Genomic DNA, 21,018 nt, shown 5'->3' on the forward strand with positions numbered 1-21,018 from the left:
TATTGCCTTTCCCTGGATAATCCCACAGTGGCTTCTGGTGTAGTTGAAGGTTCATTTGTTTCCATGTCTCAGATTTGCTCTTTGAATATAGTTTATATGGCAGGAATCATCTTGGACCATAAATGAAGTAAATTTTACAGTCCTTCTCTGAGAAGCCCATTTTGTCATTGATCAGTGGTTTGTTATGCACTTGAGGGACAGTGATGGGCAAGACATTCATGATCTTTGTCATCCAGGAGAGTGGTCTAGTGAATCCTGTAGTAACCCTGTGGTTGGTCACTCAGTTGCATCCGACTCTTGTGATCCCATGGACTGTAGCCTGCCAGGCTCCTCTGTCCATGGGGATTCTCCAGGCAGGACTACTGGAGTGGGTTGCCATGCCCTTCTCCAGAGGATCTTCCCAAACCAGGGATTGAACTCAGGTCTTCTGAATTGCAGACAGATTCCTTACCATCTGAGCCACCAGGGAAGATCTACTCTATTCTAATGCTAGCTATTTTTGTAGGTATGGGCTATGCATACTCTTTGTTGTTCAGGCAGTAACCCTACCAATAAGGAAATGAATTCATCATCACTGACGAATTAGTTCAGGTTTATCACTGTGGATTTTGGATACTGGAGCTCATGTGTCTGGGGTCCCTCCTCAGTTCAGGTCACTTTTTGAGATCATTTAGCATATTTGATTAAGCCAGAGGATATTATTGCTCCTTTCCAGCCATTCTTCACATAGCAACCAGTGATCCTTCATAAACACACATCTCTTATAATCCCTAATGATTTCCCATTTCTCTTCAAGGGAAAGCTGGCCCATAAATCTGCCCTCAAGATTGCTGTGGCTCCACCCACCTGCTTCCACCACCCAATTCCAGGCTAGACTTCCCTTTGTCAGGTCCCTCCTCCAGTCACAAGTTGCCTTCTTCCAATTCCTTGACCCATCAAATGCTTCTTTCTGCCTCAGAATCTATGCCTATGCTGTCCCCCTTTATCAGAAATGCTTTTCTCAGGCTTATTACCTGGGTGACTGCTTTTCCTCCTTCAGGTCTTGGCTCAGATGTCACGTGTTCACAGAGGCCATCCCTGACCACTTAGGTGGACTAAAGATGGCTGTAAAATCTGTGTTACTTCCACCCCGCCCCTCTGCCTTGGAAGGTGGAGTTTATTTCTATTGCCCTTGAATCAGAGATGGGCCTCATGGTTGCTTTAATCAGCCAAATGCAGCGGAGGTGATGCTGTGCCAGTTCTGGGCCTGGCCTTTAAGATGACTGGCAGCTTCTCCTTCCTGCCTCTTAGAACACTTGCTCTTGCAATGTAGTTGCCATCTAAAGAAGTCTCAGCAAGCCACATGGAGAGACTGTGTGAAGGAGGAGGGGGGAGGGGAGAGGGAGAGACAGAGAAAGAGAGAGATGGAGATCCTTGCCAAGGCCTCAGACATGTGAGTAAAACCACATTGGACTGGATAGTCTAGCCTGATAGCCATCTAACTGTAGCCTCATGAGAGACCCCTAAACAAGACCCGCAGAGGAACTGCCCGGTCAGCCCACAGAATCATGAGAGATAAAAGCTTTGTTTGCTGTTGTTTTGAGCCACTACATTTTAGAGGGTGATTTGTTACAGAGCACTAGCTGGTTGAAATTCTTATACATAGGTCCCACTCCCGTTTTTTTCTACACTGGAGAAAACAGTTTCTGATTATTTTCTTTTTAGCACTTTTCACAATTTATAATGACGTATTTATTGTTTTATAATCTGTTCAGCCTCTGGTACCCTAATTAGACGGCTGCTTCACAGTGTAGGCACTGGATATTTTATTGACCTCTGCATATCTACCATCACAGAGTGCCTGGCAAAGAGTAAGCACTAAGAAAATGTTTGTTGAATGAGTGAGTGAGTGAAATTTAAAAGTTTCCAGCATTTATTTGTGAGATTGCCACTGCTGCCCCACCCCTGCCCACCACCACCAACCTTCCTTGGTACAGAGACAAGAATCTTCAAATCTTCTCTGGTGGCTGTTCAAAAACAATTTTTGAGATTTATTTTTATCTTTCTTTATAAATCATACTTGTTAGATCATAATTTTACTTTGCTTCTGCTACATACCTGCTCAGCAGATTTTAATGATTCCTTATCGGCAAGAACCTAGAAAAACTGAGCTTTCCTGTAGTGGTTCAGGCCCACCTGTGTCTGCAGATCCAGTCTTTTTCCATTGTCCCTTTCCTGTCCCCCTGACCCCCAGCACTCCCCGTTCCTTGTTGTGACCTGTTTCCACTTTCCTGGAGTTTCTCTTCCTCTAAATTCTTCTTTTGGAAAGCCTTTGCCAATGACCCATGGGTTGAGCGGACGTCCCTTTTTTTTTATCTGTGAACCAACCCTTGAGCCAAATCCTTGGGTGGCCACAGGAGCTGTTTTTGAGACCCGGGAAGAAGTTCAGAGATAAAGGAGCCCTGGGCCAGGTTCTGGGGACACGGCTCCTATTCCCGGCTTTACCAACATCCAGCTCTGGGCCTTGTGCGGTTATGGAACCTGCCTGGGCTGCACTTTTCTCTCAGTAGACCTTAGGTAAAGGGATGGCTAAGGTCCCTTTCAATGCTGAGGCTTTCATATTCAAATTTCCTTTATGGTGATATGAGAACAACCAGCCAATTTATGTGCATTTGGGTCAGAATTTGGCTGACTATAGCATCAGCAGTTTTACATGAACAAAATTTTCAGTTTCATTAGTACAGCCAAGTTAATTCTGCTGGGTTGGCAGTGTGTTCTGAGAGGCAGGGTGGCCACTGGGGCCAGGAGTCAGGAAAGCCTTGTGCTGTCTCATTTCCCGGCCACTGGCTGGAGGGTAGACCAGCTGGAGGGCAGCTGAGCGACCTCTCAGATCTCATCCACTTCATTTCTAAACTGGGGATAACAATAATATGTGTTTCACTCATTCTAGGGTTGTTTGGAGGGGCTAACGTGTATAATATGGCAGTGCTTTGACAGGCCATTATCAGAAAGTTATTGAAACAATTTTTGATTTATTTATCGGAAACCAGAGATTTTATATATTTTATATATATTTGTAATAAATATATATATTTATATATATAATATCAGATATTTTATCAAAATAAAATCTCCTTCTAGCTTCCCTTCTTTCATGTGCTGTTGGACATATGAGATAGGGGAGAGACTGTGTCTCATGAGAGCCTTCAGAGTTTAAGATACTGGTCATACAGGTTTTTTTTTAAAACTTACAGCAATCCTCTAAGAGTGGAGTTGTATTTGCTAGAATTCTTTTAGTCATCAGTGACAGAAACCTTATTCATGCTAGTTTAAGTGAAAAAAAAACAAAACAAAACACAACGTGGGGTGGGATAGAAGGTATTTATTTTGTTAATATAACTTAAAAGTTCATGGGTAAGCATAGCAGGATCAAGGAGCTCAGAATATCCTTTAACTTTTCTTTTTCTTTTTTTTTTTTAGTTCTGCTCTCTGCTTTTCTCTATGTTGGTGTCATTTTTTTCTGGTATACCCTCTCTACATGGTAAAAAAAAGATAACTCCAGGGCCAAGATAACCTCAAGCCTTTTGGCTTGTTATCTCAGAGAAAAGACAAGGAGACTTTCTTTTTCCCAAAGGCCACATCAAATCTCCCATAAAGGACCAGTGCTGGATCTGCATTGGTTACATGTCACCATCAGACCACTTTGTTCAGAGGTAGGAGGTGGATGACTCGATTGGCTAACCTAGCCACCATGTTTATTATAGTCAAATCTAGCCAGGAGCCAGACTCCAGGTTTTCCTACAGCTTTTTTGGGTCCATGAAAAACTTAGTTAGCTCAGACCAGGCTGCAGGTTTTGAGTCAGGGATGTGAGAGCTGGGGAAAGATGCAGAGGTCACTGAGCCCAGCCCAGCGCTGGCCAGAGAAAACAAGGGCCTTGTTCCAGGTCCCATGTGATTCAAAGCTACTCCTGGTACTTTCCTTTTCCTGTGTCACCTCCACTGGAAGGTTACACGAATTTCTCCTGTCAGAGAAACTGAAGGATCCTTCCAGAGAGAGGGACAAAAACTGGGTCACATGCAGGTTACATCAGACGACCCCTGGGACTCTATCCTGTCTCTCCTCCCGTCTCCTCTCCCTGACTCTCTGGGCCACACTCTGGATAGATGAGCCGCATTTCATGTGGGGCTGAGACTAGATCCTCTGGGCTTCATCAGTCCACTTTCTCTTTTTGCACCGCCCCCCCCTTTTTTTTTCATGGCGGAGGTGGTTCCTGATATAGAGTCTGCCCCATATTATGAAACCAAAAAGAGAAGAAATCAAGGGGGAAAGCAGTGTGATCATCACTAAAGAGGCCCCTTGCCAGAAAGAAAAGCCCGTGGGAGAGAAGAGCCTGTGCTGACAGTGGCTCACATCTGTGTAGGCGGGAAGGAGGGGCTGCTGAGCCCAGTGGTGCTACTTGTGATGTCCTAAAGGCTTCTCCAGAATTTCCCCATCAACAGACTCTAGATGATGCCATTGGCAAGTCATGAAAAATCTATCAAGGGCACTGCTTGTTTCATGGAGGTCAAAGCAAGTGGTCATAATCTCAAAGCTAGAAGATGAGTATTCATGGCTCCCTGTCATTCACAGAAGAGAGCCCAGACTTCTTCCATGACCATACAGGTCTGGCTGACACCTCTAGCACTTTCTTTTGCTCCTCTTAGTCATGCACTTATAGGCAAGCCACATACAATTGTTTGTGGATAGCTGGACACTCCACCCTTTCTCACGCTTCTGTGTCTCTTTCCATACAGTTCCCTCTTTCTAGAATGACCTGTCTCCATCCACCTTCCACCCTCAGGATCCAGTTCAGATGTTATCTCTACTATATAATCTCCTTGATTCCCCCCACCCCTCAACTGTGATCCTGCAGCTCCACCTTCTCTGTTATATATCTTTTGTCTTTTTATGTGTCTTCAGGGAGGAGATATAACTAAGGGAAAAGAACTTTGCACTCTGGCCTGGATTTAAAACCTGGCTTTATCCCTATAGCAGTGCATCTTTGCAAAAATGATCAGACTTTTTGGGAGCCTGTCTGTCTTTACCTGTAAATGTTGTTGTTCAGTTGCTCAGTCATGCCTGACTCTTTGCAACCCCATGGACTGCAGCACGACAGGCCTCCCTGTCCATCATCAACTCCCAGAGTTTACCCAAACTCATGTCCTTTGAGTCGGTGATACCATCCAACCATCTTGTCCTCCGTCGTCCCCTCCTGCCTTCTATCTTTCCCAGCAGTGGGGTTGTTTCCAAAGAGTCTGCTCTTTGCATCAGATGGCCAAAGTATTGGAGCTCTTAAATGGGCATAATGAATTCTCCTGAAGTGTTTCATTGAGGGTGAAAATGAGCCAACCTGTGATGTGCTTAGCATGGAGCTTGGCACATGGTTGTTCTCAATAAGCAGTAAGGGTAGTGGTGTGGTTAGTGGTGGTTATTACTGACTTGTGACATTGTCACAGTGAAAGGGACCTGAGGGGTCATTCTTATGTTTGCAAAGCCTGATTCCTATTCCCTTGCCTGATGGTCATGCAGCTTCTGCTTGAACTCTGCCATGCACAGGGATCTCACTTTCTCTCTGATCTTATGATCCTTAATGCTGATGATGCAGAGGTTTTTTGGTACTTAGGTTAAGTTATTCTTTGTCTATTTGGGGAACTGTTTTAATTCCTGAACCAAAGATCTTATTTTTTGTTTTTATTTTTATACAGTTTGTTTTAATGGTTATACTCCACTTACAGTTGTTACAAAATATTGGCTACATTCCCCACGTTGTACAAAACATCCCTGTAACCTATCTTCCACCCAGTAGTTTGCATCCCCCTGCCCCATCCCTCTATTGTCCCACCTCTCTACACTGGTAACCACTAGTTTGTTCTGGTGGTTTGCAACAAACCATTAGTTTGTGAGTATACATCCTTTTTGTTTTATTCACTAGTGTGTTGTATTTTTTTTTTTTTTAGATTCCACGTATAAGAAATATCACACAGTGTTGCCTTTCTCTGTGTGACTTACTTCACTTAGCATAGTGTCCTCCATGTCCATCCATATCACTGCAAATGACAAAGTTTCATTCCTTTTAATGGCTGAGTAGTATTCCATTGTGTATGTATATCACATCTTCTCTAGATATTCACTTGTTGATGTACACTTAGTTTGCTTCATACCTTGATAATGGTAAGCAATGCTGTTATGAACATTGGGGTGCACATCTTTTGAACTAGTGTTTTTGGGTTTTTTTGGATATCCATGCGTGGAATTGCTGGATGGATGTGAGAGCTGGACTGTGAAGAAAGGTGACTGCCGAAAAATTGATGCTTTTGAACCGTGATGTTGGAGAAGACTCTTGAGAGTCCCTTGGACTGCAAGGAGATCTAACCAGTCCATCCTAAAGGAGATCTGTCCTGTGTGTTCATTGGAAGGACTGATGCTGAAGTTGAAACTTCAGTACTTTGGCCACCTCATGTGAAGAGCTGACTCATTGGAAAAGACCCTGATGCTGGGAGGGATTGGTGGCAGGAGGAGAAGGGGACAACAGAGGATGAGATGGCTGGATGGCATCACCAACTCGATGGACATGGGTTTGAGTAAACTCCAGGAGTTGGTGACAGACAGGGAAGCCTGGCATGCTGTGATTCATGGGGTCACAAAGAGTCGGACATGACTGAGCAACTGAACTGAACTGAACTGAACTGATGGTAGTTCTATTTTTAGTTTCCTGAGAAATCTTCATACTGTTTTCCACAGAGGCTGCATCAATTTACATCCCCACAAACAGTGCACAAAGATTCTGTTTTCTTCACGTCCTCCCCACTGTTTGTTATTTTTATTCTTTTTGATGATAGCCATTTTGATAGGTGTGAGGTGATACCTCATGGTTTTGAATTGTGTTTACCTGATGAGTAGAGATGTTGAACATCTTTTCATGTTCTGTTAGACATTTCCTTTCCTCTTTGGAAAAGTGTCATATCAGTTTTTCTTTCTGCCCATTTTTAAATCTAGTTGCTTGTTTTTTGATCTTAAGTTTATATGTGTTGGACATTAATCTCTTATCAGTCATATCATTTGCAAGTATTTTCTCCCATTAGGTTGGTTGTATTTTCATTTTGCCGATGATTTCCTTTGCTGTGCAAAAGCTTTCAAGTTTGCTTAGGTCCTATTTGTTTATTTTTGGTTTTGTTTCCTTTATTTTAGGAGACAGATCAAAAAAAAAAATTCTGTGATTTATGTCAAAGGGTGTTCTGCCTATGTTTTCCTCTAGGAGTTTTATAGTATCCTGTCTTAAATTTAGGTCTTTAATTCATTTTGAGTTTATTTTTGTATATAGTATTAGAGAATGTTCTAATTTCATTCTTTTACATGTAACCATCCAGTTTTCTCAGCACTACTTATTGGAGAGACTGTCTTTTCTCCATTGTATTTTCTTGCCTCCTCTGTATTAGTTGACCATAGGCACATGGGTTTATTTCTGGGCTTTTTGTCCTGGTCATTGATCTCGGTGTCTGTTTTTGTGTCAGTGCCATACTGTTTTGATTACCGTGGCTTTTGATGACTGTTGGATCATGTGAGGTCAGGGAGCATGATCCTCCAGCTCTGCCCTTTATCAAGACTGTTTTGGCTATTCAGGGACTTTTGTGTTTCCATACAAATTTTAAGTTTATTTGTTTTAGTTCTGTGAAAAATACCATTGATATTTTTATAGGGATGGAATTGAGTCTGTAGATTGCCTTGGGTAGTATAGTCATTTTAATAATACTGATTCTTCCAAACCAAGAACACAGTATATATTTCCATCTGTTTGTGTCATATTTAGTTTCTTTCATCAGTGTCTTATTGAGTACAAGTCTTTTACCTCCTTAGGTAGGTTGATTTGGTGGATTATTAATTTGGCTATTATATGTATGTATATATATGTTATGTATATCTATGTATATAGGCACATCTATGTTTAATTAATTATGTTTTACCATATAAGATTTCCTAAAAAGGTCTTACTCAAAAAGCTGGGATAGGAAGTTGCCATGGAAACTGACCTCCAAAGCAAGGTTGCCAGTGGAAATTGTAGCTTTTAATGTTGTGTTGGTACAGCATGCAAGCATACCCTGTCTGTGATAGATAAAGAGACAACAGAATCTGAGTGACATAATAACATAGTGTATCCGAAAGTAGTAATATTTTGCTGGCAGAGAGAGGACAAACTCTTTCTGATGTGGTTTAGAAAGAACCTTCAATGAGAAGCAAGGAATCCTGAGGTGTTTTATGGTACTTTGACCTCAGTTTTCTCATCTGTGAAGTGGGAGCACTGGTTACTCAGACATGGAATATGGAAAAGGCAGAGGTGGGCTTTGACCCTGAGAACTAATGACTCTACTTCTCCATTCAATGAGAGCAGCTCTTTCTTTACTTTTTAAATCTGAGGTATGTATTAAAATCCCTTATAAGATATTAATTTGAAATAAAATATTTTATTGCTTAAAGAATTTGAAGATGTCTAAATTAGATTATCTTTAAGGTTCCGCCAGCTCCAAAAACTACTCTGGCTCTAAAATAAAGAAAAGTTAACTTTCTCATACATGTTTACTTTTTTTTTTGTTTTTTTTATTAGTTGGAGGCTAATTACTTCACAACATTGAAGTGGGTTTTGTCATACATTGATAAGAATCAGCCATAGATTTACACGTAATCCCCATCCCTATCCCCCCTCCCACCTCCCTCTCCACCCGATTCCTCTGGGTCTTCCCAGTGCACCAGGCCCGAGCACTTGTCTCATGCATCCCACCTGGGCTGGTGATCTGTTTCACCATAGATAATATACATGCTGTTCTTTCAAAACATCCCACCCTCACCTTCTCCCACAGAGTTCAAAAGTCTGTTCTGTATTTCTGTGTCTCTTTTTCTGTTTTGCATATAGGGTTATCGTTACCATCTTTCTAAATTCCATATATATATGTGTTAGTATGCTGTAATGTTCTTTATCTTTCTGGCTTACTTCACTCTGTATAAGGGGCTCCAGTTTCATCCATCTCATTAGGACTGATTCAAATGAATTCTTTTTAACGGCTGAGTAATATTCCATGGTGTATATGTACCACAGCTTCCTTATCCATTCATCTGCTGATGGGCATCTAGGTTGCTTCCATGTCCTGGCTATTATAAACAGTGCTGCGATGAATATTGGGGTGCACGTGTCTCTTTCATATCTGGTTTCCTCAGTGTGTATGCCCAGAAGTGGGATTGCTGGGTCATATGGCAGTTCTATTTCCAGTTTTTTAAGAAATCTCCACACTGTTTTCCATAGCGGCTGTATTAGTTTGCATTCCCACCAACAGTGTAAGAGGGTTCCCTTTTCTCCACACCCTCTCCAGCATTTATTGCTTGTAGACTTTTGGATGGCAGCCATCCTGACTGGCGTGTAATGGTACCTCATTGTGGTTTTGATTTGCATTTCTCTAACAATGAGTGATGTTGAGCATCTTTTCATGTGTTTGTTAGCCATCTGTATGTCTTCTTTGGAGAAATGTCTGTTTAGTTCTTTGGCCCATTTTTTGATTGGGTCATTTATTTTTCTGGAATTGAGCTTCAAGAGTTGCTTGTATATTTTTGAGATTAATCCTTTGTCTGTTTCTTCATTTGCTATTATTTTCTCCCAATCCTGAGGGCTGTCTTTTCACCTTGCTTATAGTTTCCTTTGTAGTGCAAAAGCTTTTAAGTTTCATTAGGTCCCATTTGTTTAGTTTTGCTTTTATTTCTAATATTCTGGGGGGTGGGTCATAGAGGATCTTGCTGTGATTTATGTTGGAGGGTGTTTTGCCTATGTTCTCCTCTAGGAGTTTTATAGTTTCTGGTCTTACATTTAGATCTTTAATCCATTTTGAGTTTATTTTTGTGTATGGTGTTAGAAAGCATGTTTACTTTTTTAAAGCTTTTCTAAAATGAAACAAAATCATGCTTCACAAACCTATAAAGACTATTTTTGGTCCTCCTTCTCTGATTAGCTTACTTAAAAGTGAAGGTGATTTCTTTCCTTTTTCTTCCAAAATTCACTTTTCTCTGACTTGATTAACATCCCAGTAACACAAAGAAAAAGCCATAGGTATGGTGGAGGGCAGGAAGTTGAGGATCATCCTTTTAAATTCCTTTCTATCCTTTCATTCTAGGCCAGTCCTTAGAGAAACCATGATGTAGTTATAAGTATGTATTCAGCAATACGCATCTTTCTTTTCAGCACTTCTTCTCTCCAGTTCTCTCCAGATGACCTCATAGAATCATAAAGGTGAAACAGACATAAAAAACTTTCTGCATAAATTCTTTAAAGATGTGGAAAATGGGATCCTGTGAAGGGGACAGTTTTGTATTGGATGAAGTAATGAGTCATAACTCAAATTCTGGCCTTTTCCAGTTCAGTTCTCTTCCTGGTAGGTTTAGATAACGTCCTTGTGCTTTGGTTTTCTACTATAAAATGGAGATAATAATAGCATTTTCTTTATAATATTGTTGTTGGTATTATGTGAGTGTAGAGCCCTTAGAACAGGGTTGGGACTGTAAAAAGTTTCAATATGTACTCACTATTATTATCATTATTGTGCTTCCATATTATGATAGCAGGTTGCCCAAGGTATACAGTCTGATGGGAACTCCATTTGGGTATCATACACTGTCTTGCATCCCCCAAACAAGTCATTATAATAACCTCTTAATGTCCGATTCCACCAGGTCACTGTTCTGAGCTTGGTGACATTGGGTGAGTAAATTGGTTTCTTTAATATGTTGACTGCTTAACCCTGCCTTTGCCTTCAACTCAGTGAACTGTAAGTGCTTCCAGAAACTCCTTAAGGACCAAGTTTAATGAGGTGACTTAAGATTGTTGTAGGTGAGTGTGTGAGTCCTTTTCAGTCAAAAAGTTCTGTCATCTCACCTTGAAGCAGATACCTTTTCCACTGGAATGAATGGGGTCAGCCATGCCATCCTCATCACTTTTAACTCTAATTTCTGAAAAATAAATGCCCACTTCCCAATGGATGAGCATTTAGGATTTAAACACTCTTAAAATTTTCTTTATCAAGGCCACTTGAATGGAATTTTACTTGAGCAATGGAGAAAAGCTAGTTTTCACCTTTACATTTATCTTAATTTTGAGAAGCAGGCAAATATCTGATGGACAGAAAAAGAATACTGGGAGTGTAACTGGAAGAATCATTAACTTCCAGTGGAGGAAAACACCATTATGGGGGCAAGCTGTGTCTTGAATCTCAGGAGCCCTGAGTCCCAAGTTTGACATGGCCCCTGGGAAGTGGTGATGGCTGTATTTAAAAGGGAGTTTGACCACCAGTCTGTGACATCAGGGCTGAAATCAAATTGTCAGAAGTTTTTCTTTTTCTGTCTTTGGTCTCTTTTTGAATCCCACCTCCCGCCTCCCCTTGTGGCTCAGCTGGTAAAGAATCCCTCTGCAATGCAGGACACCTGGGTTCGACCACTGGGTTGGGACGATCCCCTGGAGAAGGGAGAGGATACCCTCTCCAGTATTCTGGCCTGGAGAATTCCATGGATTGTATAGTCCATAGGGTCGAAAAGAGTCGGACACGATTAAGCGACTTTCACTTCTTTCCCTCCTCCCCTTACTGTATACCTGATCCCATTCTGTTTGAGCAATTCACTTTATTGACATTGTGAATGACCTCAGGGGACTCAGATACTGAGTTGTCGCCTCCTGGAGCTGAAACTCCTCTACACCGTCAACATCTGCCCAGCACAGCCCTGCAGGGACCCTTTGAGAGTCTGTCAGTGGAAACTCCTACCGCCTTACTTTTGTTTATATTTTCCTTTTTTCACACCTTTTTTTTTTTTTTTTTTGGCGGCGGGGAGGGGAGAGAGAGATGAAGACTTCCATCAGGAAGACTGTATCGAGAGTTTCTAAGTGTGATGCGTGGTTACTTTAGTTTCTGTCAATCGCTTTAATATTTCAAAATGGAACCGGCTCTCTGGCGGGCGTGGAAGTGAGCGCTGTGAATGAAATCTCCAAGCACGAACTCCGCGGAACCTCACCTTGGCTGTTTGCCCCACCAGCCGCCGGAGAGAAGACAGACCTCGGTTCCCTGGGATTTCCGAGTGTGGTGCCGTGCTATTCATTTTGTGCGGGCTTCGGGAGCCATCGGCACGCGGGGCTGGGGGCCCTGCGCCGCGGCGGGCCGCCCTGGCGCGCGCGGGTCTCCGGGTGCGGGGCTGGGGCCCCGCGAGCTTGTGCCCCGCAGACGGCAGTGCTCCGCGCGCCCCTCCCTCCGCGCCCGCGGGTGCCAGACCTGACGCCGGCCCCTGCGCGCTCGCGGACGGCTCTTCGCAGTTGTCAGTTTTCTCGCTTGTCAGCAGAGCTGCTGGTAAGTGACAGAAAACAGAGAAGGGGCGCGAAGGCAGCGAGGCAGGGAGAGAGGGCCCGGGAGGGGGAGCCCCGGGGCGCCCCAGGGCAGGGGGCGCTGGCGCAGCCAGGGTGCGCGTCCTCAGGGTCAGACCGACCGGCCCCGCGCTGGCTCCTTCTGGGCTCATCCCTCTCCCCGCTTTCCCCTTCTCACTTTCTCGCTCCTCGCCGCCTCTCCTCCCTTCTCGGTCCTCCCTTTCCCCTACAATCCTTCAGCAGCCACACGGTTCGCTCCCGCGGCTTTGTTTGAGGACAAAAAAAAAAAAAAAGAATACTAGTAGGTCCGAGGTGCTTTCTCCTAGAGCAAAAGCACAATTCCTACCCTTGGCACTAGCCCGGGAGCGTGGCTGGTTCCCGCAGCTGCCTCCGGGGGGCATCTGGGCCCAGGGTCGCCGGCTCTCCGGGCCCGCTTTAAGCCAGGATTTGGGGGGCGCAGAAAGGGGAGCGCGCGCAGAAAGTGAGGCAGACGCGCGGCGCCGGGCTGGAGCTGGAGGGCTGGACTGGGCCAGGAGGCGGGCGGGGACAGCCCAAACTCACTCGGGCCTCACTCCCAGTGATAACCTGCAGCTATGGAGTCGCCCACCAAGGAGATTGAAGAATTTGAGAGCAACTCTCTGAAATACCTGCAACCCGAACAGATCGAGAAAATCTGGCTTCGGCTCCGAGGGCTGTAAGTAAACCTGTTTACTTCTCTTGCCTCATTCCCCTCTCTCATCAGTATTTTGACTACACAGCCCCGGTCACGACTGCTCACTCTCACTCCTGCATCGCCCTTTAAATACAGCGGGAGAAGTTCCACAACCGCTTCCTAGTTAATTACAGTCACTGCTGCCTTGCTTTCAACAATGAGACGTGTTTTTCTGAGTGCTGTAGAATGCCTTGCTGTTTCAAAGTCATGCTTTCTTTGGGGAAGGGGAGATGTCCTTAGATTTCGCTTACAGTATATAGCTCAATTTTCATGGAGTGTTTTTTTTTTTTTTAAATTGATCAGGGGAGAAAAGTTTGGGGACTCAGATCACAGATTTTTAATCAAAGGAAGAGTTATTCTCTGGAAAATGCTTGCAGACACCTTGGCAGGTGGTCCAAAAACTTACCAACAGTTCAAATTCAATATGCTTTCTGGCTGTTAAATCTTCCTCTTTCTCTCCCTAGCCTACTGCAACTTCAGATATTTTCTTAGGATTCTTTCTAGCAGGAAAAGAGTTACTGGAAGGAAGGGCTGTTTTTGGAGACAGTAGGGTTCAGAAACAATATTGGAGTTTCCTAGCAAGATGTGAACACTGAAATAGGTCGTTTGTTTTCAATATGGTGGCCAGAATTCTAGCTGGACTGAGGGACAGAGATCTCTGAATTTCATTCACTTCATTGGGTTCTTCCTGTTCTTGGGTGCTGAGGAGAAGTGACCTGAAAGTACATGTTTTTTTCTGTGAAAAGATTTCTTAAACAATGAACTGCTGGTTATCCCGGCCAGGAAGCTGTAGTGACAGCTGTATGGTTACGGCTTGCTTCTCAATTGACCAGGTAGGTTCCAAAGATACCTCCCATAACCACCAGATATTTGCCATCAAATATCTAGTGCAGATTAAAAAAAAAACAGGTTTTCTCCAAGTATATTTTCCAGATACTCTGTTCCTACCAAGGGCGGTGATAGGAAAACCAGCTCCTGTGTAGTTTGTTTTGTTGCAGTTATGTTTTTGAAAGCACACATGTATGCCTGCGCACGTACACACACACACACATATACCCCAAAACGAATCAGAAGGGCACTGATCTGAGTTATCTTCATCTTGGGGGAGACTATATTCCAACCAGGATATTCAGAGTTTCTAAAGGAAAGCAGTAAGATAGGTGTTTCTTTAAGGTATCCCTGTTTAAAGTGCACTTTGTAAGAGCCCTTCCATCAGTAATCAAGGTGAGTTTCATTGCCATTGATCTAAATGGGAAACCATGCCAAGTAGCATGATTTTTGGATTGTTTGGCTGCTGCAAGCAGAGGCTGTAAACTTATGAGGAAATCTGGTCTTTTTGGCTGGCAGGCTCCTCCAGCAGTTGAGATGCATGCAATGCAGCACCTCTTTCACAGAGGTGTTTACAAGTTCATGTCCTAGGTAATGAACATTCCATCTCATCATATTGAGGTGCACACAGAAAGTTTGTTGCATCCATAAAGTCTGGGTCCCTGGTATACAGTGTCAAGGTGTTGTCAAGTTGGTCTCCTTGCCACCCCAGCAGGAGGGACTCATATGCACATACTCAGAAACTGCTTCTCTTAGGCTTCTTTACAATTTCAACCAACTCAACAGAGCTACTCAGGTTGGAGTAGAGGGTTTGGGCAAATCAGCTGGGCTGAGGTGGAAAACTTATATGAAAAAGTATTTGGAGCTTACAACGAACACACAGTCTCTTGATAACTTCCTCTGTTTCATCCGTTAGGCTTCTCTCCCCAGATTGTTGGGGTGTGATGTATCTGCGTTTTTATTTTCATGTCTCTCGTGTTTACCCAGCACCCTGTAGTTTTGAACATAAAAGGTGTGGGTTGATTCTTTTCCAAGCGTGTGTTTTTGAGTCCCTCTCTGAAACATCCTGCTCAGCAGCAGTCCCAGGAGATCTGTAACTTCACGTTCTAATTTGAAAAAGGACATGTTACTATTGTTATGACATTATTTTTTTTTTTACTACTGTCACGGTTCTTACTACCACTTTAAAACAAAACAAAACAGTAGTGCTATAATAAGTTGCTAAAGATTCTGGAGACCAAAGCGCAAGCTTTTTTATACAACTTAGAATAACACTTCTGCAGTTAAGAAAATAGAAACATTAGGAGATGGAAGGATGTGTATCTATTTGTCTGCACAGTGCATTAACAATAAGAGAAAAGAAGCTGCTCTTCCACATTTTAGAAAGACTCAATAGCCACAGTTGGATTTTTATACCAATTTATTATCACGACATCTATATAGTAGGAGCTTTATACGTAACCAGAGATAGGAATTCAGTTCAGCTCGTTTGAGAGCTATCTAAGCTCAGGACTTGATCATCTCCTGCCTGGACTGTTCACTGGTATCTGTCTCCTTCTTGTAAGTATCTTGCCTATTTAATCAATTTTTGAATTTTTCATCTCCTCAATTAAAATGTAAGTTCTTTAGGGTGGTGACTGTGTGTATCTTGCTCACTGCTGTAACCTCCAGTGCCTAGAACAAGGTTTGGTACATAGTAGGCACTTAATCAATATGTGATGAAAGAAGTATGAAGACTCAGAGGTAAACTTTTCAATATTCAAAATGAAGATTATAGGCTTATAGGTCACAACATGATACTATCAACACAATAGTTCATGAACTAGATGGGTGGTGGGTTTAATTAACATCATTGCCCAGGTTGGGCACAGGAATCTAAACTGAAGTGGAAAGTTGGGAAGGCCAAGGCTTATATTTAGCTAGGTTCTCTCTTTTCCTCCCCTTATCTCTCTTCTTTTCTGCACTGGTCTGGAGTGGTCTTTACCAGCAGCAAGAGGATTATTGCCAAGAATCTACAGTGCAGAGAATATAGGGGCTGATCCTCTATATATTATAAGCCCCACACATCCCCCTGTCTACGCTTTACTTTTTTCTTTAGCATGTTTCACTATCTTGATACTATATGTTTAATTTATTTGTTATGTTTACTTCCTCCAACTAAAATATATGTTCCCTGAGGACATAGTTCTTTTTTTTTTTTTGGTCTGTTTTAGTTACGAAAGTGCCTCCAGTACCAACAGATACTATGTGGTCTACAGTAAATTACCAATACATATTTGAAAGCTAGGACTGTTTGACGTATTTCTCTAGGAAAGAATTAGGAAAAACTCTTAATCTAACCTTGTAATATCCTCTGCATACTAATCGTACATCAAATATTGGAAATGTGAATTTTAAGCACTATCTACCACCGCTGAGATGACAAAACCCTGCAAGCCCGGGTGTTTATTATGACGACTCCCTCTTCCCTTGAGGGAGGTACTGCCCACCAGTGTGTGGAGGCCATCTGTGGTTCAAGGAGGGGGTGATGTTCCTCAGCCTCCCACTATAGTCCTCTCCTACACATGCTCACATCTCTCTAAGCTGGACGGGAACAAACACTATACACCTGAGCCTTCTTAATTATATCTGTCAGGGGGGTGCTGTCCTCTTGTATTTCTGAGAAGAGCCTTTTTTTGTGAGTGTTTCTGTTTCCTCAGCTGTCCCCCAAGTGCTGTTGTCCTTGCTCTTTCCTCTGTAGGAGTGGGTGGAATTGTTAAGGGCCCCTCCCAATGGCTGTTTTGTTAGGGAATCTTCCAGTCAGGGAAAATATGATGACTGCACTTGCTTCCTCTGGTGATGAGGGGGAGCCTCACGGTACTCTGGGTTTGAGTCATAACTTGTACCCTGGGTCCCAACCAAGAGTTTTTCTTATTATATGATGACAAAAGGGTACTCTCTCTTTTTTTCAATTGAGGGCAAGAGAACAGGTTTCACTTATTTCTTGGCATTTATTGTCACAATGGTAATTAAGCCACCATATGTTTGTTTTGCCCGATTATGAGGCAGTCAATACAGTAAACTTTATGCTTATATAACACTCTGAAGATGATTGCTACTTTTTTCACATTATCTAAAGTAGTATTATGAATATAAACGGAGGTATGATTTCTTATGTTTATTGTCTCTTTCTTCCAACTAAATTACAAGTTTCATGAAGGCATAGTATTTTGGGGGTCTGTCTTGGTTACTGACGTATAACGTATGGTTATTAGGGTCACAGACTGGAATTATTGTTTCTGTCTATTCAGCATGCTCTCCCACCGCCCCCTTCCTTATTATGGCAGTAGACCCTGTCCTGTCACTCCTTTGCCTATTCCCTGCTCCGGGTTCCCCATGGGCTCAAGATGCCAGATTGGCCAATCATAGAATTTTTGCCTTTCTGCCAACAGTGGTCATTCTCAAGTGTGGCACAGAACCCAAGCAGTGGAGTCCTCCATGGAGATTCTCTGTTGGCCAAGGGAGAGTGCTGCTTTGCCTTTTTCTGGGTTCTCCTGGTGGTTGCTGCTGGGTTCACTTCTTACTGCGTGGAGAGGACGTTTCAATGACCAGAGACAGGCCAACACTTACAGAGAAGCAGAGGGGAGAAGAAGGAGTGAAAATTCCTGGGTCTGCTCCCACATTTCCCCATTCCTACAGTTGTTTATCTGGTTCAATCTGCTGTCCCAGCTACATGAATCCATCAGGCTCTGTTCCTGCTTAGGCTCCTTTGAGTTTGGGGTCTCTGAAAGTCTTCACTAAAACCCTACTGAAGTACAGAGAACTTAAGTGACTTTTCCAAACTGTACATCAAAAGTAGGCCAGAGGGTAGAGGGGGATCTGTAGGCAAAGATGCCTAGATCTTTGGTTTCCTATTTCTCATTTAATAAAGGCTTCTCATTCTGTATTGTCTTTCTACTCATCTGACATTTTTTTTTAAATAGGGTCATCAGTGGTCAGGCAGCTGTTCAGAAGTTTAGTCACTTAACATTTACTGAGTGTCTATTATGTGCCAGTTACTTTGATAAACTCTGGGTGTGCCAAAGTAGATAAGCTATAAGGCTATAGCTAAAGAGATGAACACCTAGAAGTGTTGACTGTAGTTACAAAGGGATATGCGGGGAGCTACTTCCTCCTGGGAAGTAGAGAAGGTGTGAGCAGCGAGCTGCAGACAATGTGAGCAGAGTCCTTGAGGAGGAAACATGCACCGATTTCTTTCATTCATGTTAGCCTTTTGCAGCGACATAAGGGAAACGGGGAGTCATCCAGTCAGTCCAGAATAAATGAGCTCAGAGTTCGGAGCTGTTTTTATGGACCGCTGGAGAAGCTGCGCCTGCTTAAGAGGAAGGCAGCCTGAGTTCAGTGCCTTTCCTTGCGCTCAGCTTTTACCGGTAATCCCAAGGGAGAGAGTGCGTTTGGGTCTAGTTGCGGTCATTCCACATGGAGCTATTGGACGGAAATTGCCCAGCTCACCTTGGAAGCAGTGGGCCCCCACATTGGTCCCTGGTCCATCAGCTGTCCAAGAAACAAGGTTACCTTCCCTGTGTAAGACTTTGGATAGTTTTCTTTAAAAGGTAACTGTGAGGTATCCTCTGGCAGCTCATCGAGTACAATATTGAGGGGTAGATAAAGCTAGTAAGTGGAGGTAACAGTGTGCCAAGGTACCGAGGGATGGGGGGACGGAGAGAGAAATTTGGAAAGGAAGGCAGGGGCCAGGCAGTGACACGTGGAATTTTTAAAAAAAATTATTTTTGGTTTATTCAAAACTATACATGCTCATGGTTTAAGGGGGCAGGTATTTGAATACGTTGTGTGTGTGTGTGCGCACGCGTGTGTGCGCCAAGTTGTTTCAGTCATGTCTGACTCTTTGCGACCTTATAGACCGTAGCTCTCTGGGCTACTTTGTCTATGGGATTCTCCAGGCCAGAATACTTGAATGGTTTGCCATTTGAGCACATTATACACACATACAAATGTGTTCCAGGCATTCTCCATTCATCTTTCAGGGAATCTTTTTTTGGGATGCTTGTAATTTCAAGGAGTTTACATTTTAAGGAAGTGTTCTAAGTTCTAAGGAAGTGTTAAAAGACTTTAAGCTAGCGAGTAACAAAACGAGATTTGAATTTTAAGATGGCTATTCTGGAAGAAGGCTGGAGGACAGATTGGAGAAGAGACTTGAGGCCTGGAGATTAGTTGGAGAAGATTCTTCAGTGATGGTAGTACCACCAAGGAGGAGAGAATAGGAGGCACGTTTGACATTAGAAAGGAGCAGAAAGAGAGAGAGAAGTTGTCTTCCAAGTTTGTTTTGTCTCAGATGTCTTAGTGAGTTTGGTGTCTTTGCCTTGTTAGATACCACAGAGAGAAGCATGGGCTTGGATGCAGCAGAATGATAAATTTGGGTTTAGATGTGGTGAGCTAGAGCATATCTTGGACCACCTTTGGAAGGTCCAACAGCTGTTAGTAATAACAGCCTAAAAAACGGAGAGATCTTTGGCCTGGAGCCTAGAGTCTGAGAGTCATGGTTGTGGTTGCCTTGCAAAGAGATGAACAGGGAAGAGGGGCTTCATCTGAATCTCACTAATAAAGCAAATCCAAAAGAATAATGTAAAAAATTGTTGTTTATTTCCCTCAGAGTACATATTTTAGGTATTAATTGGGCCTTCCACCCTCCCATTTAATTGCAAATGTCAGAAAGTTCAGCATATTTTTATTGGATTGCTATTATACATTGGATATTAGGAGCTTCAGAAGAGATATGAAAATATTAGGAAAAAACCCCTGCTTTTGGGAAACTTACAGTCTAGTTAAGAAGACAAGACAATTCTTTACAGAGGTGAAAAGTTAAAAAAAGATGAAGTATGGACAAAAAAAATTAATTGCTAGATAAATGACATTGACACAGTGTCCTAGGATTTAGAGAAGGAAGACATTTGTGTTTGAGGGGGTGTTTTTGAATCTTTTTTCTCCTAATAAAGGTGGATTGTCTCCCTGAATTATGTTCTTAATGTATATGGAAGGGGAGAAAGAGGTGAATATCAAAAAGGGTTAAGTAGATTCTTAAATTTAGAATGAAAATTTCTATACTTGAATACTAATACAGTATATTAGTACATCGTCACTTGCTTGTCATAATTTGGTTTTGCTAACTTACTAGCTAATTGGGCTTTCCTGGTGGCTCAGACTGTAAAGAATCCACCTTCAATGCAGAAGCCTAGGTTCAATCCCTGGGTTGGGAAGATCCCCTGGAGAAGGGCATGGCAACCCACGCCAGTATTCCTGCCTGGAGAATCCTCAAGGATAGAGGAGTCTGGTGGGCTATAGTCCGTGGGGTTGCAAAGAGTCAGACACAAGTAAGCAACTAAGCATCAGTTCAGTTCAGTTCAGTTGCTCAGTTGTGTCCGACTCTTTGCGACCCCAAGAATCGCAGCACGCCAGGCCTCCCTGTCCATCACCAACTCCTGGAGTTTACTCAAACTCATGCCCATCGAGTCGGTGATGCCATCCAGCGATCTCATCGTCTGTCGTCCCCTTCTCCTCCTGCCCCCAATCCCTCCCAGCATCAGGGTCTTTTCCAATGAGTCAACTCTTCGCATGAGATGGCCACAGTATTAGCACTAGCTTATTACAACTCAGTATTTTGCAACCAAGTGTTTATTATTTTGACTGTTCTAAAGCCTCTGTCTTTTGAGAAGTAGCCCTAAGCAGAGAGATTTCTTCATTTCTAGCTCCATTTTCTGTCTTCCATTTTCTTTGGTTCATTTCCCTTGGTTCCAGTTTCCTCTTATGGTGGGAAAGTGCTCACATGACCCACCTCATAGCTTTTTGAGGGACGACTAAGAAAAATAATGATTAAATGTGAGGCACATTTATATAGCTTTGCTTAAGATCCCTTGTATTGACTGGTAGTGTCATGTCCATCACAACATGGGTTTGCAGAGAAGACAGAAGCCTGGGGGCTAGGTGGGGTCGTTTCTTCTATTTTAAAGGCAGAAAGAGACCACGACCCAAGAAACCAAATGGAATGAGTCTCTTGTCTTGGACCTTGTGGGGACTGCTGGGCGT

At 43.0% G+C, this 21,018-nt stretch overlaps 1 protein-coding gene across 9 annotated transcripts in view; it reads left to right on the forward strand.

Annotated features, from left to right (window-relative positions):
- PDE1C (phosphodiesterase 1C) overlaps window positions 1–21,018 on the forward strand; it is a 517,256-nt gene that overhangs the window by 189,056 nt on the left and 307,182 nt on the right. Inside the window, exons 1-2 of one of the 9 annotated variants that reach the window (XM_061165419.1) lie at window positions 12,259–12,384; window positions 12,990–13,092. The exons of 6 other annotated variants lie outside the window; for them this stretch is intronic. In XM_061165419.1, the coding sequence (XP_061021402.1) occupies window positions 12,992–13,092 (101 nt within the window). In that variant the 5' untranslated portion in view covers window positions 12,259–12,384; window positions 12,990–12,991. Of the gene's footprint in view, window positions 1–12,258; window positions 12,385–12,726; window positions 13,093–21,018 lie in introns of those variants that run through there. 2 more of the 9 variants (XM_061165422.1, XM_061165420.1) reach the window with 2 other exon arrangements.

Source organism: Dama dama, chromosome 18 (genome assembly GCF_033118175.1).
Source record: "Dama dama isolate Ldn47 chromosome 18, ASM3311817v1, whole genome shotgun sequence".
Classification (NCBI taxonomy): Eukaryota; Metazoa; Chordata; class Mammalia; order Artiodactyla; family Cervidae; genus Dama; species Dama dama.